At 47.3% G+C, this 25,473-nt stretch overlaps 1 protein-coding gene and 1 pseudogene across 4 annotated transcripts in view; both read left to right on the top strand.

The window, feature by feature from the left end:
* ESYT3 (extended synaptotagmin 3) overlaps positions 1 to 25,473 on the top strand; it is a 57,041-nt gene that overhangs the window by 5,085 nt on the left and 26,483 nt on the right. For all 3 annotated transcript variants that reach the window (XM_081234610.1, XM_081234611.1, XM_081234609.1), the window contains exons 2-3: positions 20,723 to 20,764; positions 22,131 to 22,265. In XM_081234610.1, the coding sequence (XP_081090736.1) occupies positions 20,723 to 20,764; positions 22,131 to 22,265 (177 nt within the window). The remainder of the gene's footprint in view (positions 1 to 20,722; positions 20,765 to 22,130; positions 22,266 to 25,473) is intronic.
* On the top strand, positions 2,851 to 4,934 carry LOC308618258 (elongation factor 1-alpha 1-like; annotated as a pseudogene). The gene is made up of 2 exons: positions 2,851 to 3,844; positions 4,164 to 4,934. The product of its transcript is annotated as an elongation factor 1-alpha 1-like (transcript).

Below are 25,473 nucleotides of genomic sequence, written 5' to 3'. Positions count from 1 at the left end.
AAGGCTGCCTCCCGGGTCTGGGCACGATCTCCCCTTCCCTGCCCCATGTTTATGGGTTGCTCGTCGAGCCCGAGACACAGGCAGAGCTGGCCCCTCTGTGGGAAAGTCCCCAGTGACCTTGGGGGAGCCACTGGGAGGTGTGAGCTGCGCCCCGATGACCCGTGAAGGCCGCCACCCAGCTACACAGAGGTGCAGGGGGCTGGTGCCCTTCCTTCTGCCTGCTCCCCCCACCCCGCCGTGCAGAGTTACTTCTCCTGGCGGAGTCCCAAGGATTTTTAAATCTCAGGAAACCTAGAGCTCATAGCCCAGAAGTGTCCCCATGTGCTGGAGGAAAGGGCTTCCCCACTCCCCCTCCTCTATGGCAAATAGTGAAGAGACAGTTAAGATGTTTTCTGCCCCAGTGGGAACTATTAAAGGGGCAAAGCCCCCTTCTCTCTTCTAGTCAAGGGGATGAGACTTGAGTCCCTCAGGCCACACTGGGAGTCAGGGCTCAGCTCCGGTGTACCCTCTTTCTGTAGGATGCCAGGTGGGACTGAGAAGTCCCATCCCAGTGTGCCCGGGGTCACTAGTCCTTGAAATGCTCACAGTGAAAAGCCAAGGAACTCCTCCAGGACATGGGGTGTTTCAAGACCCCAGATTCACCCACTCCATTCTTTTGCCCATACTGTGTTTACTTTTTAAAGTAACTGGTTAAAAATCTCACTTTTCCGGTTATAAAAGTGCAAATATTCCCATGTTAGAAAATTTGGAAATGGTCTACAAGTAAATATTAGAGTAAGCATTTACATTCCTGCCACCCGGAGATACACCCTATGTTTGGGTGCACTTCCTTTGTATAAAAGGTCTATGAAAAGTTTTTTGAAAACTTGTACCTTTGAAAAAAATTTTTTTATGTCCTTAACATTGTCTTACAAACATTCTTCAAAAACATTCTTAAGGATTATGATATCCTTAATACGAATAGACCAGAAGTTGCCTGACCATTTCTCTAACATCACTATTTTGGTTATGTCCCAGTTTGCCCTGTCTCTGTGGCAGGCCGAGGTGGGTGGCGTTTCCTCATCTGTCTGGAATTTCTCCCTTGATCTGTCAGTCTGACTCCCTTGACTCCTCCTTCAAGTCCAAGCTCAGGCACCGGCACTGGGACCCTTCTCTCACACCCACTCCACCTCCCGTGTTGATTTGCACTTACCTATTTTTATGTCCAACTTTTCCTCCAGATCGAATGTTCTTTTCAGGTGTGTTTCTTGTTCCTGTCTGTACACTCAGCTCCTTGCTCAGTGCCCGGTTCATATAGGCATTCAATAAAAATCTATGGGGCTTCCCTGGTGGCGCAGGGAAGTTAAGAATCTGCCTGCCAATATGGGGGATATGGGTTCAAGCCCTGGTCCGGGAAGATCCCACATGCCGCGGAGCAACTAAGCCCGTGCGCCACAACTACTGAGCCTGCGCTCTAGAGCCCACGAGCCACAACTACTGAGCCCACATGCCGCATCTACTGAAGCCCGTGTGCCTAGAGCCCATGCTCCACAACAAGGGAAGCCACCGCAATGAGAAGCTCATGCACCGCAACGTAGAGTAGCCCCTGCTCGCCTCAACTAGAGAAAGTCTGCGAGCAGCAACGCATACCCAACACAGCCAAAAATAATAAATACAAATAAAATAAATTTATTAAAAAAAAATCTGTGGCATAAATGCTGCAGTGAATGTCTGCAATGTAAATCTCAGTCCCTGTCCAGTTCTTTACACAGATTACACATTAAACCGACCTGTCAAAACTTAAGGACTTTAAAGATCCTCATTCCCATCTCACCTTGGCCTTATCAGGATGGAGGAGGAGGAGGAAGCAGATGATGATGTTTTGCCTTTTACTAGTTTTATAAGTAAGCGGATTATTTATTTATTTATTTATTTACTTACTTACGTACTTACGTACTTACTTACTTACTTACGGTACGCGGGCCTCCCACTGTTGTGGCCTCTCCCGTTGCGGAGCACAGGCTCCGGACGCGCAGGCTCAGCGGCCATGGCTCACGGGCCCAGCTGCTCCGCGGCATGTGGGATCTTCCTGGACCGGGGCACGAACCCGCATCCCCTGCGTCGGCAGGCGGACTCTCAACCACTGCGCCACCAGGGAAGCCCAGAGGATAAATTTTTTACCCTCCAGGCTGTACCAGACCTAACTGGATCACTGAACTCTCTGCCGACTTAGGATTACACTCAGGTCTCCTCGAAACGACTCTGCAGCTAGCTCAGGGCAGTCCGTCTCTGCTCCGAGCCCTTATTCCTCAGCAAGGGTGACAGGCTCCTGGCACCTGCATTCTCCTCACCGATGACTCTCTTTGGAGTTTTATCTGCTCTGTCATCCTGCTGGGTCCAGCCGACTTAGGCCAGTTCTCAGGCTGGGTGTGCTGTTAAGGAATCTGTGGATTCTAGAACATTGCTAGACAGAATTCCAAGCTGGCAAAGCAGTTGTTTCCCTTAAGGCACTTTTAGCAGGGTGACGTTAAGCAGAAGAGTTGGGCAGATTTAAAAGCAGTTTTCATGGTTAAATGTTTACCTCCCAAGAACGGAGAAAAAGGGATAAAAGTCAGTGCTTCATCAGGAGAAAAGCGAATGAAATGAGGGGCCGTTTTCTGGTGGAGGAGAAACCACTGCAGAGGCAGCCACAGAGCAGGGCCTGTCTCAGGAGGACGACAGCCCAGCGCGGCCACCTTGTGTCCCATCCTTGCAGGACACCCGGAAAAGGGTCTTCTCTCTTCTTTGCATGTGGGGAGGGGGTCGGCAGCATCAGTTGAGTCAGCAGGAGTGCGTGTATAAGAATGCCCTTTGGGCTTTTTTGCAACGGGTTTGCCGCCAGGACACAGGTGTCATGAAAACCACCACTAAACCTAAGCAAAAATGGGAAAGGAGAAGACCCACATCAACATCGTTGTCATTGGACACGTAGATTCAGAGAAGTCTGCCACTGCTGGCCATCTGATCTACAAATGTGGTGGCATCGACAAGGGAAGCATTGAAAAGTTCGAGAAGGAGGCTGCCGAGACGGGAAAGGGCTCCTTCAAGTATGCCTGGGTCTTGGACAAACTGAAAGCTAAACGCGAGCGTGGTATCACCATGGATAGCTCCCTATGGAAATTCGAGACCAGCAAGTACTATGTGACCATCACTGATGCCCCAGGACACAGAGACTTCATCAAAAACATGATCACAGGCACATCCCAGGCTGACTGTGCTGTCCTGATGGTTGCTGCTGGCGTTGGTGAATTTGAAGCAGGTATTTCCAAGCATGGGCAGACCCGTGAGCATGGCCTTCTGGCCTACACTCTGGGTGTGAAACAACTAATTGTTGGAGTTAACAAAATGCATTCCACCGAGCCACCCTACAGCCAGAAGAGATATGAGGAAATTGTTAAGGAAGTCAGCACCTACATTAAGAAACTTGGCTATAACCCTGACACAGCAGCATTTGTGCCAGTTTCTGGCTGGAATGGTGAAAACATGCTGGAGCCAAGTGCTAACATGCCGTGGTTCAAGGGATGGAAAGTCACCCGTAAAGATGGCAATGCCAGTGGAACCAGCCACTCTGCTTGAAGCTCTGGATTGCATCCTCCTACCAACTCGCCCAACTGACAAGCCCTTGTGTCTGCCCCTCCAAGACGTCTACAAAATTGGTGGTATTGGCACTGTCCCTGTGGGTCGAGTGGAGACTGGTGTCCTCAAACCTGGCATGGTGGTCACCTTTGCTCCAGTCAACGTAACAACTGAAGTGAAGTCGGCTGAAATGCACCATGAAGCTTTGAGTGAAGCCCTTCCTGGGGACAATGTGGGCTTCAGTGTCAAGAACGTGTCTGTCTGTTTGAGGATACGGGGACGGGGAAGGGTAAGCTGGGACAAAGTGAGAGAGTGGCATGGACATATATACACTACCAAACGTAAAATAGATAGCTAGTGGGAAGCAGCCACATAGCACGGGGAGATCAGCTCGGTGCTTTGTGACCACTTAGAGGGGTGGGATAGGGAGGGTGTGAGGGAGGGATACACAAGAGGGAGGGGATATGAGGATATATGTATATGTGTAGCTGATTCACTTTGTTATACAGCAGAAACTAACACACCATTGTAAAGCAATTATACTCCAATAAAGATGTAAAAAAAAAAAGAACGTGTCTGTCAAAGATGTTCATCGTGGCAATGTGGCTGGTGAGAGCGAAAATGACCCACTGACGGAAGCAGATGGCTTCACAGCTCAGGTGATTATCTTGAACCATCCAGGCCAAATCAGTGCCGGCTATGCACCTGTGCTGGATTGTCACACAGCTCACATTGCTTGCAAGTCTTCTAAGCCGAAGGAGAAGATTGATCGTCGTTCCGGGAACAAGCTGGAAGGTGGCCCCAAATCCTTGAAATCTGGCGATGCTGCCGTCGTTGATATGGTTCCTGGAAAACCCACGCGTGTTGAGAGCTTCTCTGACTATCCTCCTCTGGGCCTTTTTGCTGTTCATGACATGAGACAGACGACTGCAGTGGGTGTCATCAAAGCAGTGGACAAGAAGGTAGCTGGAGCTGGCAAGGTCACCAAGTCTGCCCAGAAAGCTCAGAAGGCTAAATGAATGTTATCCCCAACACCTGCCACCCCAGTCTTAATCAGTGGTGGAAGAACGGCCCCAGAATTGTTTGTCTCAATGGGCCATTTAAGTTTAATAGCAAAAGACTGGTTAATGATAACAAGGCATCGTCAAACCTTCAGAAGGAAAGGAGAATGTGTTGTGGACCGTTGGTTTTGTGTGTGGCAGTTTTAAGGTATTAGTTTTTAAAATCAGTACTTTTTAATGGAAACAACTTGACCAAAAATCTGTCACAGAATTTGAGACCCATTAAAAAAGTTTAATGAGAAAAAAAAAAAAAAAAAAAAGAATGCCCTTTGCGGGACTTCCCTGGTGGTCCAGTGGTTAGGACTCCACGCTTCCAGTGCAGGGGGTGTGGGTTCGATCCCAGGTCTGGGAGCTAAGATCCCACATGCCTCATGGTCAAAAAACCGAAACATAAAACAGAAGCAATATTGTAACAAATTCAATAAAGACTTCAAAAACGGTCCACATCAAAAAAAAATCTTTAAAAAAATAAAAAGCCCTTTGGAGCAAAGGCGTGAGGCTTTCTTTTTTTTTTTTCCCTAGCAAAGAGGGTGTGTACCTGGGTCTTTGTACATGTGTACATGTGATTCTGTGGATGGGTCTGTAGTTCTGCGTGTGTGTGCGTCTATGTGTGTACATGTGTCTTTGTGTGTGTATATCTTGGTGTGTATGTCTGCATGTGTGTGTCCACCCACCTCTGTATGTCTGTGTGTCTCTCTGTGTCCATACACACCTGCTTCCATGGGAGGAGCCACCGTCCCTGTGTGAGGGAACAAGCAGGAGTCACCTAGTGACAGGGAAGCTCTGTAAGTGAAGCTCTCCAATCCCCCTGCCTCCTGAGAGGGTCTGGTGGCCAGAAGCTCCTGTCCAGGCCTCTCAAACCCCAGCCCATCTGTGGACCCCACCCCCCAATGGGATGCAGCCGTCACTCTAGCTCCATTTCCTCAACTGCTATGAAATCATTTTTCCTAAAGATTTTAAGAAATAAAGCACGTGACCACCTAAAGGGAAGCACCGATGTGGGCCATTTTGGTGGCCTCTGCTAGTCTGGAATTCTTAGACTCGGTTTGATTTCCAGTCTTTCTCTCCTCTCTAAGCTGTCATTACCACCACTCGCTTGACAATGTCTAAAAACGCCGTCCTTAAATTATTAGCCCACTTTGCCTGGAAAGCTTTGGCCCAAGTGCACTACAAGCAGCATGACTGTGTTAGTTTAGGGAGGCCTTCCATGCAGGCTGAGGCCCCTTCTTGCTGAAACTTCCCCGAGGGCTCCTGCAGGCGGAATAGCAAGCATCTGAGATCCTGGTGACTTGACCACGGCCCAACAACTTTCGAATTTTCCAGGCCTGCTTTGGGGAAATGCTCATACCTGTACTACGTCAGTCAGAAGAGTGTTCATGTTTCTATGGAGACGAACCTTCCAGAGTTCTGTCTCCATTTAGAAGTGGATTTTTGTCCATTATCTCCTTGATTTTAGATCCTGTGGGCAGCACAGGAATGAGCAGCTTCACTCCTCTCGGTCAGGAGAAACCTGAGGCTGCGGGAAGGGACTGAGGACACCTTCTAATGGCAAGGGCAGCGCCTCAAGCCAGGCAGGATTGTGATAGTGTGTTTTTCACCTGTTAGCTTTGCCTCCCTTTGCTCTTTGTGGTCCAAAAGATTTGTAAAAGAATTGAGGGCCATAGGCTGCTGGTAGGAATTTGGTGTTCTCCTAGGAGTGACAGCTGGAAACACAGGCTGTGACTCTCTAGCCCTGGTCAGGACCCCCAGGGAGCAGAAAAGCCACCTAGTTCCAGGGCTGGAACAGGTCCTCTAGCCTGGGGGGCCCCGTGTGCTCATGCTTCCACAGCCTCCACCACCAGGATCAGGACAAGCTGGCGAGCTTGTTAAAGATGCATGTTTCCAGGCCCCAACCAAGAATCCACATTTTCACCAGCTCTCCAGGTGGTGTTTTTATACCGAAAAGTTTGAGAATCACTCAGACTCAAGAGTCTAGCCCTTTGCATTGCCTGGTGGTGTGAGTGTCTCTCTTCCTAGCTGTTCCCAAGGACTCCCGGCTACCCCCAGCCTCATGGGAATTGGTACAAAAGTGACTTTAGGACTCAGTCTGACAGTGAGCCATGTGGCTTCTTTTTCTGCCTTCCCTTTGTTTACCTGGCAAGGGAAAGTCACAGACAGAGGCTCTGACCGGGCCGCTTCGCCCCACCTCACTGTGGAGCTCCTGCATTGGGCAGAGTTTCCCGTGGAGCCTCGCAGGCGCTGGGCCCAGCCTATCTGTGGCTCATTATCTGGGGGCACAGATCTCTCAGCCAAGCAGCGGAGGCCAGAGAAACAGGAATCTACGTGGTCCTTCCCCCTCCGCCGCAACCACTTGCGCTGTGTTATCCTCTTGTCATCTTCCGTTCCGCCTTCTCAGTGGTCTCCCAAAGTGCAGAGCAGCAGGCGCTAGGAGACCCAGGGAATTTGCCGGGCTTTGGGTCAGACAGAACTGGACACACAGCCCACGTGATCTTGTTCTTGGCTGTACCTGAGGTCAGAAGTGTCAGTGTTCGTACCTGTGACGTCTGTACAACTTCCATCAAGAATCACCATTTCTGGAGCATTTACTCTGAGTCAGGAAGGGTACTGAGCACCTTACATGCATTGTTTTATTTAGTTTTCTCAGGAACTTTGTGAAGTTGGTAGTATTGTACCCGTCTTGTGGCTGAGAAAACTGAGGTTTAAAGCCATGGAATTTTAAATGCAAAAGGGATAGGTTAGAAAAACACTGAGAAATGGACTTCAAATGTTGACATTTCAGCTGGCTTAAGGGGAGGGGAAACAGATGAGGAAAAGATTGGAAGGCTGGGCTCAGGTGAGAAAATCTGAGTTCTGGTCGCCTGATTGATCTTGGCAAGTGCTAGTCTCTGAGCCTCTCCTCATATGTAAAACGGGGATAATTGCATCTTTGCTGTTCACTTTATACAGCATGAGGAGGATCAAATGAAAGTGTCTGTGGAAACCGTAGCTAGAAAGCATGGCCTACCGGTGAAGGCTCAGGTCCCATGAGGGCAGTCCTCTGTCCAGTTAGACGTTCTGTAAGAGAGGAAAACAGTGGTATGTAATGTTTTCTTAAAAGGAGTGAGTGGTGGAGTGGAAAAGCACAGACAGACCTAGATCTGGGTCACAGCTGTAGCACTCCACAGCTGGTGATTCTAAGTAACCTCTCAGGCTTAGTTTCCTTATCTGGAAAATGGGTCTAATAAGGGATTAAGATGAGTATTAAACAACATGAGATAACATGAACTCAAAAAGGCTGAAAATAGGATAAAAAAAATACAACTGGGTAACTTTGAAGCAAAAGAAAGCTGTAGTAGCAATTTTCATCTTAGACAAGATAGACTGTAACTCGGATATATCTTTAAGACAAAGAAAGATGTTATATGCTCGTAAAAGGAGCCATAATTAAGAAATAATCATCATGGCCATATATGTACTGCATAATATAAACCTGAAATATAAACCAACAGCTAACAGAATTGCATAGAGAAGTAGATAAATCAGCAGTTTGGCTTGAAATTTTTCATATATTCCTCTTTGAACATGGAAAATCAAGTAGACAAAAAGTAAGCAAGGAGAAAGACTATTAAAAGGAAATGATTAATAACTTGATCATACATGGAACAACCATAGACATTAATCATGTACCAGGCCACCAAGGAATTATCACTATATTCCAGTGAATTGCCATCCTACAGACTGTTCAGATCATAAAGAAGTTAAATTAGGAAACAAAAATAGGTAATAGATATCTCGTGCATCTAGATATTTTAAAATATTACTATTTTAAAAAATCATTGTTTAAGAGGAAGTCATAATGGAAATTACAAAAACTGAGAGCTGAATAATGATGAATAATGATGAAAAAACTGTTAAAAATTGTAAGGGAATTTATAACTTTGAATTTATCATGAAACAAGAAAAACTGAAAATAAATGATTCAACTCTAAAACTCATAGAGTTGACCCTAAGGACATAAAAGAACAACAGATTTAGATCAAAGAAATAAGAAGGAAGGAAGGAAATGATAAATATAGGGATGAAAATGAACAAAAAATTTTAAAATGTAAAGGGGAAAGAAAATTATTAACAACTGAAGTTCATTCTCTCAAAAGATTAATATAATAGGCAAAACTTTGTCAAGCTTGATCATGAAAAAAATAGAAAATAAAATATAGAATGAAAAAAGGCAGAAACAACTACAGATATAACAGATTAAAATAGTAAAATATTGTAAATGACTATATATCAAGACATTTGAAAACCTGGATGAACTAGACACATTTCTAGAAAAATAGAAATGCCAAGATTACCAGACTAAGATCAGTAGACCTTGAATACACCATTAACCTCTAAAGAGAGACATGGTAATTTACCACCCACAAAAGTCTCAGGCGAAGATGGTTTCAGAGGTAAGATATACTAAATTCTATCGATCAGATAATTCCTATATTTATAAGTTGTTTCAGGAAATAGGAGGATAAGGACAGCTGTCCCACTCATTTTACAATTTATCATAAAATCTTTATACCAAAACCAGATAGGAATTGTACAAGAACAAAAGCTGTAGGTATCACTTTGGATCATTAGTGTATAAAGCCTAAATGAAATATCAGGCCAGCTAAATATTTCAAGTAGGGTTTATCCCGGGAACTAGTGATGGTTCTGTTTTAGAAAGAAATATCAGTTAAGTTGACCACATTAATGGATGAAAGGGAAAAAAATAACATCATTATCTCAATAGATATGAGAAAGTATTGAATATAGTTCAATACCCATTTATAATGAGAGCTCTTGGAAATTTAGGAATTGAAAAGAATTTCCTCAGTCTGATAGAGGCTGTCCTCCAAAATCTATAGCAAAAATTGTGCTTAATGGAGAAACTTTCTTTTGTGGCCAGGAACCAGACAGAGCTGCTTGCTATCACCAGTGTGCCTGCTTAGTACCAGAGGACTGGCCAAGAGAAACAAGTAAGGATAAGGATGGGGAGTGGAAAGAAAAAAATTGTTATTATTTGGAGATTATAATTGTTTGTAAGTTACCTATGAGAATTAACAAACAATTAGAACTAGTAACAAATTTCAACAAAAGTTGCCCAGAAAATGAAATACCATTTTTAATAACTATAAAACCCACAAAGTAATCTAACAAAAAATGTACAGGACTTTGGTAGAAAAAAGGTTATGATCCTAAATGTGAATACAATAAAATGTGAATAAATAAAGGGAAATATTCTGTTCATGGATGCAAAATGTAGTAAAGAGATCAGTCCTCCCACAAATTAATCTATATATTCAGGAATACAACAATCAAAATCTCAGGAGGATTTTGGCAGGGAGACTGACGAGATGATTCTAAAATTCATATGGAAGTATAAATACCTACTATTATCTAAATCAGTTTAAAAAAGAAAAGCAAAAAGAGGGGAATCACCCTACCCAGATCATATTGTGAAGCCATAGAGATTAAAACAGTGTGGTACTGATGCAGAAACAGGCAAACAGACCGTGGAGGTCAATGCCAAGTCCTGAAACACACCAAAAGTTCACATGGGAAGCTGACGTGTGAGGGAAGTAGCTTCACTAGTTAGGAGGAAACATGGGCTTCTTTCTTTTCCTCCCTCCCTCCCTCCCTTCCTTCCTTTTATGTATGTTATTATAAAATTGCCTTAGTGAAAATAGAACTACCATACAACCCAGCAATCCCACTACTGGGAATATATCCTGAGAAAACCATAATTCAAAAAGAGTCATGCACCACAGTGTTCATTGCAGCTCTATTTATAATAGCCAGGACATGGAAGCAACCTAAGTGTCCATCGACAGATGAATGGGTAAAGAAGATGTGGCACATATATACAATGGAATATTACACAGCCATAAAAAGAAACGAAACTGAGTCATTTGTAGTGAGGTGGATGGACCTAGAGTCTGTCATACAGAGTGAAGTAAGTCAGAAAGAGAAAAACAAACACCGTTATGCTAACACCTATATATGGAATCTAAAAAAAAAAAAAAAAAAAGGTTCTGAAGAACCTAGGGGCAGGACAGGAATAAAGACGCAGACATAGAGAATGGACTAGAGGACATGGGGAGGCGGAAGGGTAAGCTGGGACGAAGTGAGAGAGTGACATGGACTTATATATACTACCAAATGTAAAATAGAGAGCTAGTGGGAAGCAGCTGCATAGCACAGGGAGATCAGTTTGGTGCTTTGTGACCACCTAGCGGGGTGGGATAGGGAGGGTGGGAGGGAGATGCAAGAGGGAGGAGATATGGGGATGTATGTATATGTATAGCTGATTCACTTTGTTATACAGCAGAAACTAACACACCATTGTAAAGCAATTATACTCCAATAAGGATGTTAAAAAAAATACTGCCTTAGTGAAAGTGTGGAGAGAAATTATACGCCTATCTCACTTGCTATAAAAGAAATTCCAGACAGATTTTAAATGCGAAAGCTAAAACACAAAACCAGTAGATAAAAACAGAGAATAACTTTGAGAATTTGGAGTAGGGAAAGGTCCAGATTATAATGGGAGAACAGACTCATTTGTCTTCATGGAATTGAGGAAGCACTGGGTGTGAGCAGTTGCTCCATGAATGTCAGCCTGTCTCATTTCCTTCCCTGGTCCAGAACTTACTCAGGGGCAGTCACAAAGAAGGTGGCCCGGCTCTTGTGTTGGCTCCCTGGGGAGGGATGACATGGCTGAGATTCGGACCCAGGGAGGCCCTACAGGTGCCTAAGGCAGAATAAGCTGTCTTTTTTTTTTTTTTTAACAAATTTAATCAGTTATACATATACATATGTTCCCATATCCCCTCCCTTTTGCGTCTCCCTCCCGCCCTCCCTATCCCACCCCTCCAGGCGGTCACAAATCACCGAGCTGATCTCCCTGTGCTGTGCGGCTGCTTCCCACTAGCTATCTACCTTACGTTTGGTAGTGTATATATGTCCATGCCTCTCTTTCGCTTTGTCACAGCTTACCCTTCCCCCTCCCCATACCCTCAGGTCCATTCTCTAGTAGATCTGTGTCTTTATTCCTGTCTTACCCATAGGTTCTTCATGACATTTTTTTCCTTAGATTCCATATATATGTGTCAGCATACAGTATTTGTCTTTCTCTTTCTGACTTACTTCACTCTGTATGACAGACTCTAGGTCCATCCACCTCATTACAAATAGCTCAATTTCGTTTCTTTTTATGGCTGAGTAATATTCCATTGTATATATGTGCCACATCTTCTTTATCCATTCATCCGATGATGGACACTTAGGTTGTTTCCATCTCCGGGCTATTGTAAATAGGGCTGCTATGAACATTTTGGTACATGTCTCTTTCTGAATTATGGTTTTCTCAGGGTATATGCCCAGTAGTGGGATTGCTGGGTCATATGGTAGTTCTAGTTGTAGTTTTTTAAGGAACCTCCATACCGTTCTCCATAGTGGCTGTACCAATTCACATTCCCACCAACAGTGCAAGAGTGTTCCCTTATTTCCACACCCTCTCCAGCATTTACTGTTTCTAGATTTTTTGATGATGGCCATTCTGACTGGTGTGAGATGATATCTCATTGTAGTTTTGATTTACATTTCTCTAATGAGTAAAGATGTTGAGCATCCTTTCATGTGTTTGTTGGCAGTCTGTATATCTTCTGTGGAGAAATGTCTATTTAGGTCTTCTGCCCATTTTTGGATTGGGTTGTTTTTTGTTATTGAGCTGCATGAGCTGCTTATAAATTTTGGAGATTAATCCTTTGTCAGTTGCTTCATTTGCAAATATTTTCTCCCATTCTGAGGGTTGTCTTTTGGTCTTGTTTATGGTTTCCTTTGCTGTGCAAAAGCTTTGAAGTTTCATTAGGTCCCATGTGTTTATTTTTGTCTTTATTTCCATTACTCTAGGAGGTGGGTCAAAAAGGATCTTGCTGTGATTTATGTCATAGAGTGTTCTGCCTATGTTTTCCTCTAAGAGTTTGATAGTGTCTGGCCTTACATTTAGGTCTTTAATCCATTTTGAGCTTATTTTTGTGTATGGTGTTAGGGAGTGATCTAATCTCATACTTTTACATGTCCCTGTCCAGTTTTCCCAGCACCACTTATTGAAGAGACTGTCCTTTCTCCACTGTACATTCCTGCCTCCTTTATCAAACATAAGGTGACCATATGTGCGTGGATTTATCTCTGGGCGTTCTATCCTGTTCCATTGATCTATCTTTCTGTTTTTGTGCCAGTACCACACTGTCTTGATTACTGTAGCTTTGTAGTATAGTCTGAAGTCAGGGAGCCTGATTCCTCCAGCTCCGTTTTTCATTCTCAAGATTGCTTTGGCTATTCGGGGTCTTATGTGTTTCCATACAAATTGTGAAATTTTTTGTTCTAGTTCTGTGAAAAATGCCAGTGGTAGTTTGATAGGGATTGCATTGAATCTGTAGATTGCTTTGGATAGTAGAGTCATTTTCACAATGTTGATTCTTCCAATCCAAGAACATGGTACATCTCTCCATCTATTTGTATCATCTTTAATTTCTTTCATCAGTGTCTTATACTTTTCTGCATACAGGTCTTTTGTCTCCTTAGGTAGGTTTATTCCTAGATATTTTATTCTTTTTGTTGCAATGGTAAATGGGAGTGTTTCCTTGATTTCACTTTCAGATTTTTCATCATTAGTATATAGGAATGCCAGAGATTTCTGTGCATTAATTTTGTATCCTGCTACTTTACCAAATTCATTGATTAGCTCTAGTAGTTTTCTGGTAGCATCTTTAGGATTCTCTATGTATAGTATCATGTCATCTGCAAACAGTGACAGCTTTACTTCTTCTTTTCCAATTTGGATTCCTTTTATTTCCTTTTCTTCTCTGATTGCTGTGGCTAAAACTTCCAAAACTATGTTGAATAAGAGTGGTGAGAGTGGGCAGCCTTGTCTTGTTCCTGATCTTAGTGGAAATGGTTTCAGTTTTTCACCATTGAGGACGATGCTGGCTGTGGGTTTGTCATATATGGCCTTTATTATGTTGAGGAAAGTTCCCTCTATGCCTACTTTCTGCAGGGTTTTTTTTTATCATAAATGGGTGTTGAATTTTGTCGAAAGCTTTCTCTGCATCTATTGAGATGATCATATGGTTTTTCTCCTTCAATTTGTTAATATGGTGTATCACGTTGATTGATTTGCATATATTGAAGAATCCTTGCATTCCTGGAATAAACCCCACTTGATCATGGTGTATGATCCTTTTAATGTGCTTTTGGATTCTGTTTGCTAGTATTTTGTTGAGGATTTTTGCATCTATGTTCATCAGTGATATTGGCCTGTAGTTTTCTTTGTGACATCCTTGTCTGGTTTTGGTATCAAGGTGATGGTGGCCTCGTAGAATGAGTTTGGGAGTGTTCCTCCCTCTGCTATATTTTGGAAGAGTTTGAGAAGGATAGGTGTTAGCTCTTCTCTAAATGCTTGATAGAATTCGCCTGTGAAGCCATCTGGTCCTGGGCTTTTGTTTGTTGGAAGATTTTTTTATCACAGTTTCAATTTCAGTGCTTGTGATTGTTCTGTTCATATTTTCTAGTTCTTCCTGATTCAGTCTTGGCAGGTTGTGCGTTTCTAAGAATTTGTCCATTTCTTCCAGGTTGTCCATTTTATTGGCATAGAGTTGCTTCTAGTAATCTGTCATGATCTTTTGTATTTCTGCAGTGTCAGTTGTTACTTCTCCTTTTTCATTTCTAATTCTATTGATTTCAGTCTTCTCCCTTTTTTTCTTGATGAGTCTGGCTAATGGTTTATCAATTTTGTTTATCTTCTCAAAGAACCAGCTTTTAGTTTTATTGATCTTTGCTATCGTTTCCTTCTTTTCTTTTTCATTTATTTCCGATCTGATTTTTATGATTTCTTTCCTTCTGCTAACTTTGGGATGTTTTTGTTCTTCTTTCTCTAATTGCTTTAGGTGCAAGGTTAGGTTGTTTATTCGAGATGTTTCCTGTTTCTTAAGGTGGGATTGTATTGCTATAAACTTCCCCCTTAGAACTGCTTTTGCTGCATCCCATAGGTTTTGGGTCGTTGTGTCTCCATTGTCATTTGTTTCTAGGTACTTTTTAAATTTCCTCTTTGATTTCTTCAGTGGTCACTTCGTTATTAAGTAGTATATTGTTTAGCCTCCATGTGTTTGTATTTTTTACAGCTCTTTTCCTGTAATTGATATCTAGTCTCATAGCATTGTGGTCAGAAAAGATACTTGATACAATTTCAATTTTCTTAAATTTACCAAGGCTTGATTTGTGACCCAAGATATGATCTATCCTGGAGAATGTTCCATGAGCACTTGAGAAAAATGTGTATTCTGTTGTTTTTGGATGGAATGTCCTATAAATATCAATTAAGTCCATCTTGTTTAATGTATCATTTAAAGCTTGTGTTTCCTTCTTTATTTTCATTTTGGATGATCTGTCCATTGGTGAAAGTGGGGTGTTAAAGTCCCCTACTATGATTGTGTTACTGTCGATTTCCCCTTTTATGGCTGTTAGTATTTGCCTTATGTATTGAGGTGCTCCTATGTTGGGTGCATAAGTATTTACAATTGTTATATCTTCTTCTTGGATCGATCCCTTGATCATTATGTAGTGTCCTTCTTTGTCTCTTCTAATAGTCTTTATTTTAAAGTCTATTTTGTCTCATATGAGAATTGCTACTCCAGCTTTCTTTTGGTTTCCATTTGCATGGAATATCTTTTTCCATCTCCTTACTTTCAGTCTGTATGTGTCTCTAGGTCTGAAGTGGGTCTCTTGTAGACAGCATATATATGGGTCTTGTTTTTGTATCCATTCATCCACTCTGTGTCTTTTGGTGGGAGCATTTAGTCCATTTATATTTAAGGTAATTATCGATATGTATGTTCCTATTCCCATTTTCTTAATTGTTTTGGGTTCGTTATTGTAGGTCTTTTCCTTCGTTGTGTTTCTTGCCTAGAGAAGTTCCTTTAGCATTTGTTGTAAAGCTGGTTTGGTGGTGCTGAACTCTCTCAGCTTTTGCTTGTCTGTAAACGTTTTAATTTCTCCATCAAATCTGAATGAGATCCTTGCTGGGTAGAGTAATCTTGGTTGCAGGTTTTTCTCCTTCATCACTTTAATTATGTCCTGCCACTCCCTTCCGGCTTGTAGAGTTTCTGCTGAGAGATCAGCTGTTATCCTGATGGGGATTCCCTTGTGTGTTATTTGTTGTTTTTGCCTTGCTGCTTTTAATATGATTTCTTTGTGTTTAATTTTTGACAGCTTGATTAATATGTGTCTTGGTGTATTTCTCCTTGGATTTATTATGTATGGGACTCTCTGTGCCTCCTGGACTTGACTGACTATTTCCTTTCCCATATTAGGGAAGTTTTCAACTATAATCTCTTCAAATATTTTCTCAGTCCCTTTCTTTTTCTCTTCTTCTTCTGGAACCCCTATAATTCGAATGTTGGTGCGTTTAATGTTGTCCCAGAGGTCTCTGAGACTGTCCTCTGTTCTTTCCATTCTTTTTTCTTTTTTCTGCTCTGCAGTAGTTATTTCCACTATTTTATCTTCCACCTCACTTATCCGTTCTTCTGCCTCAGTTATTCTGCTATTGATCCCATCTAGAATATTTTTCATTTCATTTATTGTGTTTTTAATTGATGCTTGATTCATCTTTAGTTCTTCTAGGTCCTTGTTAACTGTTTCTTGCATTTTGTCTATTCTATTTCCAAGATTTTGGATCTTGGAAATAGAATCTTGGATCATCTTTACTATCATTATTCTGAATTCTTTTTCAGGTAGACTGCCTATTACCTCTTCATTTGTTAGGTCTGGTGGGTTTTTATCTTGCTCCTTCACCTGCTGTGTGTTTTTCTGTCTTCTCATTTTGCTTATGTTACTGTGTTTGGGGTCTCCTTTTTGCAGGCTGCAGGTTCGTAGTTCCCGTTGTTTTTGGTGTCTGTCCCTAGTGGCTAAGGTTGGTTTAGTGGGTTGTGTAGGCTTCCTGGTGGAGGGGACTAGTGCCTGTGTTCTGGTTGATGAGGCTGGATCTTGTCTTTCTGGTGGGCAGGTCCACGTCTGGTGGTGTGTTTTGGGGTGTCTGCGGACTTTTTATGATTTTAGGCAGCCTCTGTGCTAATGGGTGGCATTGTGTTCCTGTCTTGCTAGTTGTTTGGCATAGGGTGTCCAGCACTGTAGCTTGCTGGTCGTTGAGTGAAGCTGGGTGCTGGTGTTGAGATGGAGATCTCTGGAAGATTTTCGCCGTTTGATATTATGTGGAGCTGGGAGGTCTCTTGTGGACCAGTGTCATGAAGTTGGCTCTCCCACCTCAGAGGCACAGCAGTGACTCCTGGCTCCTCAATTTGGGATGATTCGTTGTCTTTTGAGGTATTCCACAGATGCAGGGTACATCAAGTTGATTGCGGAGCTTTAATCCGCTGCTTCTGAGGCTGCTGGGAGAGGTTTCCCTTTCTCTTCTTTGTTCCCACAGTTCCCGGGGCTCAGCTTTGGATTTGGCCCCGCCTCTGCGTGTAGGTCGCCGGAGGGCGTCTGTTCTTCGCTCAGACAGGACAGGGTTAAAGGAGCAGCCTCTTCGGGGACTCTGGCTCACTCAGGCCGGGGGGGAGGGAGGGGCACGGAGTGCGGGGCGAGCCTGCAGCGGCAGAGGCCGGCGTGACGTTGCACCAGCCCGAGGCGCGCCGTGCGTTCTCCCAGGGAAGCTGCCCCTGGATCCCGGGACCCCGGCAGTGGCGGGCTGCACAGGCTCCCGGAAGGGCGGTGTGGACAGTGACCTGCGCTCGCACACAGGCCTCTTGGCGGCGGCAGCGGCAGCCCCAGCGTCCCACGCCCGTCTCTGGGCTCCGCGCTTTCAGTCGTGACTCACGCCCGTCTGTGGAGCCCCTTTAAGCAGCGCTCTTAATCCCCTCTCCTCGCGCACCAGGAAACCAAGAGGGAAGAAAAAGTCTCTTGCCTCTTCGGCAGCTCCAGAGTTTTCCCGGACTCCTTCCCGGCTAGCTGTGGCGCATTAGCCCCCTTCAGGCTGAGTTCTCGCCGCCAGCCCCAGTCCTTTCCCTGCGCTCTGACCGAAGCCCGAGCCTCAGCTTCCAGCGCCAACCGCCCCGGCTGGCGAGCAGACAAGCCTCTCGGGCTGGTGAGTGCCGCTCGGCACCGATCCTCTGTGCGGGAATCTCTCCGCTTTGCCCTTCCCAGGTACGTGGGGAGTTTCTTGCCTTTTGGGAGGTCTGAGGTCTTCTGCCAGCGTTCAGTAGGTGTTCTGTAGGAGTTGTTCCACGTGTAGCTATCAGAATAAGCTGTCTTGATGGTCTCTTATTTTCTTTGTCTGAATCGCTGCTTTGGTCAGGGGTTCAGACTCACTCTCTGGGGGAATCTCTTAGACAGGAGCCTCAAATACAGGCATGGGTGGCCAGGAGAGACCATGACAACGTCCTCAGAGTGGGCCCTGGGCATTCCATTGCTGTCCTCGATGTCAGGGTGAGTGTGGGTCACTCTGATGCAGGGCTGAGCAGGTCATTGGTACCTCACATCAACCCTGACTGAACTTCAAGATCACGCCAGGAACTTGTTAAAAATAAATCGGAAGACCCCGCCCAGGTACACCCTGATTCAGTAGGCATGAGGCAGTGCAGGAATCTTCGTCTGACTAGATACCAAGTGTGGGCGAAGGCTGGACCCACCAAGCTGGATCACCTTTCCAGGGTTCAGCAGATCAGAGCTTCTCAGCTTCCAGGGGTGAGAATCACCTGGACGGGGGTGCAGGACGTTGGAAGGGGTATGCACATAGGGTGTGCGGGGACGGGATGGGAAGTGCAGCGTTAGGACAGCAGGAAGGGTGTGAGGGGTCCAGCCAGTAGGCTTGGGCACAAGAGGAGCGGAGGCTCCAGTGACAGCCCCACTGTAACCGAACTCCCCCCTTTGTGGCGGTCCCCCTCCCCCTGCCTTGGTGCTGATCCTGTACTGGAATAGCCTGTTAATTGCATGCTTCCTTCACCAGCCTGAGAGCTCCTTGAGGACAAGAACCTTGCATTCATTCATTCATACATTCATTCATTCCACAAATAGTTATTAAGACATTCATACACCAGGGACGGGCGCTAACAGGAAGCACGGCTGAGTCAGCCCACCGGAGCTTGTGGTCTGGTAAGGAGGCAGGTGGAAGGCTAAGCGGCTCTAATAAGGTGTGTTGAAAGCTGTGATGGAGAAGCAGCAACACATACTAGGGACACCTAGCCCCAGCTTGAGCGATCTGGAAAGGCTGCCTGGAAGAACGGAAGTCTAAGAGGGTGGTGAATGGAGCAATCCACGGGGAAGCAAGGGGTCTTTTCAGACCCACGTGCAGGAGTTTTTACTTCAGTGCTGGGCAGTGAGTGTAATAGGGAGAAATGGAAGGGTCTCACCCTACACTTGGCTGGAACCCAGCTTGGGACCTGACCCAGGGCCGCTGCAGGGCATGTGTGGTGAACTGGCCGGGCTGGCCCTGGCTCCTGGCCCCCTGCTCCCCTGACGGTTCCCTTCTGTTCCTGGGCTGGGCTGACTCCCCTTCTGGCAACCAGGCAGTATTTTTCTGGCAGCACCTGGGAATGTTAGACGCTTCTCCAAGTTGGTATGGGCCACTGCCCAGAGGTGGGGAAACTGAGGCTGGGAGAATGGCGTGATGTCCCAGGAGTCTCAGAAGCACTGAGCTCCTCTGAACTGTCAAGCCTGTTAAAAACTGCTCCTGAGAGAATGAAATCTCTCTCTCTCTCCTCCTGGGCGAGTGGCCTAGGCCTAGGTCTGCGTTTGGGCCCTCGGGGCATCCCTGGGACTAGCTCAGGGCCTGGCCCTTGGCAGGGCTGCACCAGGTGTGTGAACTGCATGGACGCGTTTACTCAGTCCCTGGACAGTGCACCTTCCGAGCCCCCAGGTGGGAAGGACAGGCCCTTTCTCCACCGTCGGGGGTCCCAGGCCCACCGTGAATCTGATCCGGAGTTGGCCTCATCCTCCGGGGACTTGCGGCAGGGTGACAGTGATGGCCGTCCCTTCCGTTTTATCGACCGTGTTCTGCGCCAGGCACCCGTACACTGTTACTCTGTCCGTCCCAGAAAACCCTGGTGCTGGTGCGGAGGCGGCCCTCGTGGGGGGTGGCTAGTGCACTCAGTAGACATATTCCGAGACTGAGACTTGTGGGGAGGGGGTTCAGCACCCTCAGGATCAGGTTAGGCGACAGGATTGTCAGTTCCCCTCAGGGACCTCCCCCCCGACCCACCCAAGGGAGATGTGGCAGGACTCACCCAGCAGGCCCTGGAGGGAGCTGTGCTGTGACCATAAGATCTGGCCCAGGGGCCTCCCTGCCGGGGACGGCGGGGGCTTGGGGAGGGGTCCCCGAGAGCCGAGGAGGGGCACGTCCACTCCCCAGTTGCCCCTGGAAACAACACGGTGCCCTTTTTGGCCTTTTATATTGGCACCAGTTACCTCTGGAGTCAGCACAATCACAATATATTAAGTGAAAAAAAGCAGCCTGCAAAAAAGCGCTGTGACCTCAATTTCTGTGAAAACTACACGTACTTGTTTCTGGAAAAGACTGGAAGGAAACGCATCAACCTGGTAATGACAGTTATCACCGGGCGGCATTCTCTCATAAAATATTTTCCCTTTCGTTTAGCTTTATTTTCTGATTTTTCCTACAGGGGCTATGATTACTTGTGTCATTAAAGGGAATAAGGGGGACAGAATCTGCAAGAAGCAAGCTCGGGTGTCACCCTGGGGAAGGCCCGGGTTGGGGTTCTGCACTTCCACTGGGAAGGTGGGCTAGGGGCGACGGGAGGGTGGACGGTCGCCGCAGAACTGCCCCTCTGTGCCTCCTGAGCCAGGAGCCGGCGGCCAAGTCAGGTCAGTGTCAGGCCGCACGTGGGCGCCTTCGGTCTGGTTGCCCCCCGCCTGGCCGCGGGCCGGCTTCCAGTTTCCAGGGTAGGTCAGTGCAGCTCTGTGCTTGGGAGTGGGAACGCGCCTGGTCCCGCAGGGCAGGCAGGTCTCACGTCTAACTTCCCCTCGGGGCTTCTGTTCCCTAGATGCACTTCCCGGACGTGGAGCGGGTCGAGTGGGCCAACAAGGTAAGGCCAGGGCGGGCCTGGGGGCACCGGCCTCACTCCAGGCTTCGTCCTCCCCTGCAGCCCTGGCTGAGTCACCCGAAGCCTGGACGGGGCGGGCAGCGCGTGGACAAGGCGGTCCTGGCGGGAGCCCTGCCCGGGGAGGAGCGGAGCTGGTCCTTGGTCGCTGGGGTGGGGCCTTCTGCCTGTCGCTTGCTCTTCCCATCCTCCGGGTTCTTCTCATCACCAATGACTCTCTTTTCTAAAAAGAAAATATTTTCATTGTGAAATTAATGCATGGCCACGGCAGAAAGCTTAAGAGTACAGAGAAGCACAGAGCACAGTGCAGGCCTCCAGTGGTCTACCAGGCCGAGACCGGCGCATCCTGGGGAGAGGAAGGCAGTGATTCGGGATTTGACAGCCCCCAGTCACCGAAGCACCCTGTGATGAGGGAACCGGGGTTCCGCCTGGTCCCCAGCCCGGATCTAGCAGCACCGGCTGTGCCCCCTCGAGCAGGTTGCCTAACGTCTCAGAGCGGGTCCCCTCCTTGGCGTGATGGGGATAAGGATGGTCCCTGCCTCACAGGGCTGTCGTGAGCCTTAATGAGGTACTTAAAACACCACCATGCCTGGCTCATCGAGGCCGGAGAGGGGTAGGGGCGTTAAACCCTGAAACCGCACTTCCTCTAGGCTCCTTTGATTAGGATTTGTAAAGGGGGAGCTGCATCTTTAAACTAAGGCCCAAGTCCCAGAGGTGGAAGAGGCCTTTGGCCCAAACAGAACATACGGGCTGCTCTCCCCCCCTCCACATCCCCTCCCCACTCCTTGCCCCTCTCTGCTCGCCATCTTCTGCCACCAGCTTCCATCTCTCCACCACCTTCCCTCTCCCCAGGTCCTACACTTGGTTCCCAGCACTGTGAGTCATCCTGCTGCAGCAATCAGCTACAGGCAGCCTTTCCCGATTGCTAGGAAAAAAATTACATCCACAGGAAACAATTTAGATGTCTCTTCTGTGGCTTTTTTTTCTTTCTTTCTTTTCTTTTCTTCTTAAACTTCTGGCACCTGCTACTTCTTGTTTAATACCACAGTGTTGTTCAGGTAGCTTATGTTTTAGCACAGAACTACAGGGCCTCATCATATTAAGTTTAGTGAGTGACTATTTCATGGTGGGCTGCAAAATGGCAGCAAATCTTGGGATCTAACTGTAAGAGTGAGAACCACGGCTGTAGTTATCTGATGTCTGATGGACAGATGGACGGACAGGTGGGTAGGTGGGATGAGGGTCAGGCAGGCAGATGGGTGCTGCAGCATAAGGGCCACCCCTGGGCAGCCACGGGTCTGGGGCAGGGGGCACAGACCTGACCACCAACGGCCCCTCCCTGTCCTCCCAGATCATCTCCCAGATCTGGCCCTACCTAAGCATGATCATGGAAAACAAGTTCCGGGAGAAACTCGAGCCCAAGATCCGGGAGAAGAACGTGCACCTGAGGACCTTCACCTTCACCAAGCTCTACTTCGGGCAGAAGGTCAGTGCTGTCTCGGGCAGGGCAGCCGGACCTACGGTGCAGGCTCTTCCCCAGCCCCTGCCAGGGGTCACTCCCAGGGGGCCCATTCCCCTCCTGCACTTCCCAGCCTCTCGGCCTCAGGATAAACCCCTCAGCCCCTCGTCCCATCACCACCACCTCTACAGGTTCTGGGGAAGCCTGGCTCAGGGAAAAGGAAAAGGAGAGGTGGGCAATACTTCCACTCTTCTTAAGCAAAATTTGGAGAACGTGCCATGGGGTGGTGGAAGCCAGCCTGACACAAAGACGTACGAGTCACTCTTCCTAACCTCAGCATCAGCTGGGGAGAACTCACCATCATGGAGTGGGATCGTCAGTGCCTCAAAGCAGTGACTAATTCTCTACCGATTGGTTGATGCTGGCTATCCGTGTTAGAAGCCCAGGCTAGTTCTGTGAAGATACTTGGTGACCCAGGGTAAAAGTGTGTGTATTGAACACACCTAATGTCATGTCCCTATTCTAGGCTGCATTTCCTATTCCAGCCTCTTGCCCCACTCTTTCTGCCCCCCAGTGCCCCACTGATGTAAAAGTCTTATTTTGATCATCAGAAAATGCATACCCCAGGCAGAGCCGCTGTGAGCTCCATCACCCCGTAAATCAGAGGCACTGGCATCTGGTCAGCTCCAGGAGAAGCAGATGTAGCGGGCAGGCCAGCCTGATGAGAGCTGTCGGCCAGCCCCAGGGTGGGTGCCCCGCCAGCCTCCCGAGTGGGGGCGGATCAGGCTTACCTGAGCCCTGGAGGTTCTGGCTGAAGCCACTCAGACTCTGCCAGGACTCGCTTGTCCCAGCATCTGTTGGCTCATTTGTTCTTTCCCTGTTTCACTCACATATGACTTCCTGAGCACGGCCATGTGCAAGGCACTGTAGACAGAGATGGTGTGGCTGTGCCCCTGCCTTCAGGAAGGTCCCTGTCCTGTCGTGGAGACAGACGTATAAGCTGGGGGGTGATGGACACCGACATGGCAGTGCACGCACGACGTGGAGGAACGCGTGGCTTCAGCAGTGTCGGGGCGTGGGAGTGTGGTAGTCAGGGAGGACTTCTGGGAGGGGTGATGTCTGAGTCGGCGTTTGAAGAACTCAGCAGGCAAAGAGTCAGGAAGCTTGCGGACCGCTGTGTTCATAGCAGAGCCTGCCCGGCCAGGCTGCTTGTTGGGTGGTGATGCCTGTGGGACAGCGGGCCCTTGCTGGTGGCGGAAGCAGGCAGGCAGGCCTAGTGATGTCAGAGAGACCGCAGTGAGCGGTCCTGAAGCGAGATCTTAGTTCCCTGCTCAGGAATTGGACCTGGGGAGCCTGGATGAAAACCAGGAATCCTAACCGCTAGACCACCACCGGGGGCTAGAGGCTAGAAGCAAAGTGGCCCTGACTCTTGCCCCCATTCGAAAGCAAGAATGTTTCAAGGAGGCAAAAACTGTAAAAACAGGTACAGAGTTTATTATCAGAGACACAGCACAACATGTGAGAGAGCACACGGAGAAATTGTTTGTTTAAGGCAGAATCAAGGCAGAAATACACACCCAGAGAAAGGGGGTGGGCATCCTCCCTAATGAGGAGGAGTGCCATAAAGAGGCGGTTAAATCGTCTTATGTAGGGCAGTTCTTCCGGGTCTTTGTTTACACTTGGCCAGTGTTCTCATTTCTTTTCCCACATCTGACTGGTCCTAGGACCCTCCCCAAGATGCGTGCGCCACTTTTTGCTAAGATGGATCCCACCGCAAAGGACTGTGGGTGCATGTCCACACTTATTATAGGGGGGCGCCCCCTCCCTTTTTGACACCCAAGGAGCCTTCCTGCGCATGTGCAGACAGAGGAGTTTTCCTTGACCTCAGGACGGTCATCTTATCTCTTTACTTCAGCAGAGCTCAGCTCTTGCCACCAACTTTGTCCTTGGAGTGTCTGGGGAAAAACAAAGCTTCAAATTTACTCTGCTTGACAAACACCAGCTGTCCAGCCAGGGGCCCATCCATCTCCCATCTCACTAGGAGTGGCTGATCCTGAGAGATGATTTTCACCCTGTCACGAAAACCTAGCGGGGGTGGGGGGGACCTGCAAGGTGACCAGATGCCCCAGCCCCGCAGGAGAAATAGCTGGCTCCTGGTCCTGGTATTCAAAGCCCTTCATGTCCTGGCTCCTCCCACCCCTCTTAACTCTCCCATCCCCCTCCTTTCCACTTCGGGGGTAGGCGGGGGCCTCACAGAGGACTTCCTCACGTGACCTTCCTGGGCTTGGCCAGGCTCAGTGCGCTCACTACACCCACTCCCTTCACGCCAATGAGTGTTTCCTGCTTCCTCTGATTCCCACATCCGTGCCCAACTCTGCTCACTGCTGTGATGACCTTGGGCCAGTGACTTAACCTCTCTGAGCTCCAGTTTCCTCTTCTGTAAAAGGAAAGGGCTCACTTCTAAGGGTGGTTGTGAAGCGTGACTAACAGGCCTGGCGTCAGGGCCACTCTGCATGGGTGGGTGAGCGGTGCTCCACGTGGGGCACCTGACCAGCCTGGCGCCCCGCGCTCACTGTGAGCCCTGAGCCAGGGCCGCCCTGCCTGGCACAGAGGAGATGCTCACAGTGGTTAGCCCTCCTCTCTGTGGCGAGGCCTCCAGGTAGGCAGCCTTCTCCAGGGCTGGTCTCTGTAGATGGGGGTCTTGGGGCTGGCTGAGCTTCCACGGGTGCCTGCAAACCAGCCCCCAGCCCAGGAGCAGACTTCAGGCTGGGGCAGGTCGGTGACAGGCCCCTTCCTCCTCCCGAGGCTTCTGCTGCTTTCGCTGGGTCTTCTACATCAAGCCAGGTGCTGTGTGGCCTGAAGCTTCTACAATTCTAGGGGCCCTCTTAAAAAAAAAGAATTTTAAAAAGTGTAAAACCAGCACAAAAATGAATGTTGAATAAATATGAGAACGTATGAGAAAATAAATCACAACAAGTTGTACTTTTTAAAAAGCTGACATATCACACATATCACAAACTCTGGGAAAAGTTACATGATCATTTAAATGAACTGTTCAAGATATCCCTGTAATACTTTTGTTCCCGCAGTTTTGGCTCCATACTCTTTGATAACCTTTGCATGTGACAATGCATTTGTAAGCATCACTTTCCATGGAGAGAATAGAAGGATAATAGAATCTTTCCTCTAGTGTGGTCGACTGAATTTTTTTCTCCAACATTTTATTATGAAAAAT

Source organism: Mesoplodon bidens (genome assembly GCF_964165515.1).
Source record: "Mesoplodon bidens genome assembly, chromosome: 5".
NCBI classification, from domain to species: domain Eukaryota; kingdom Metazoa; phylum Chordata; class Mammalia; order Artiodactyla; family Ziphiidae; genus Mesoplodon; species Mesoplodon bidens.
Note: the sequence above shows the minus strand (reverse complement) of the source record. Positions and strands in the feature narration are given on the sequence as shown.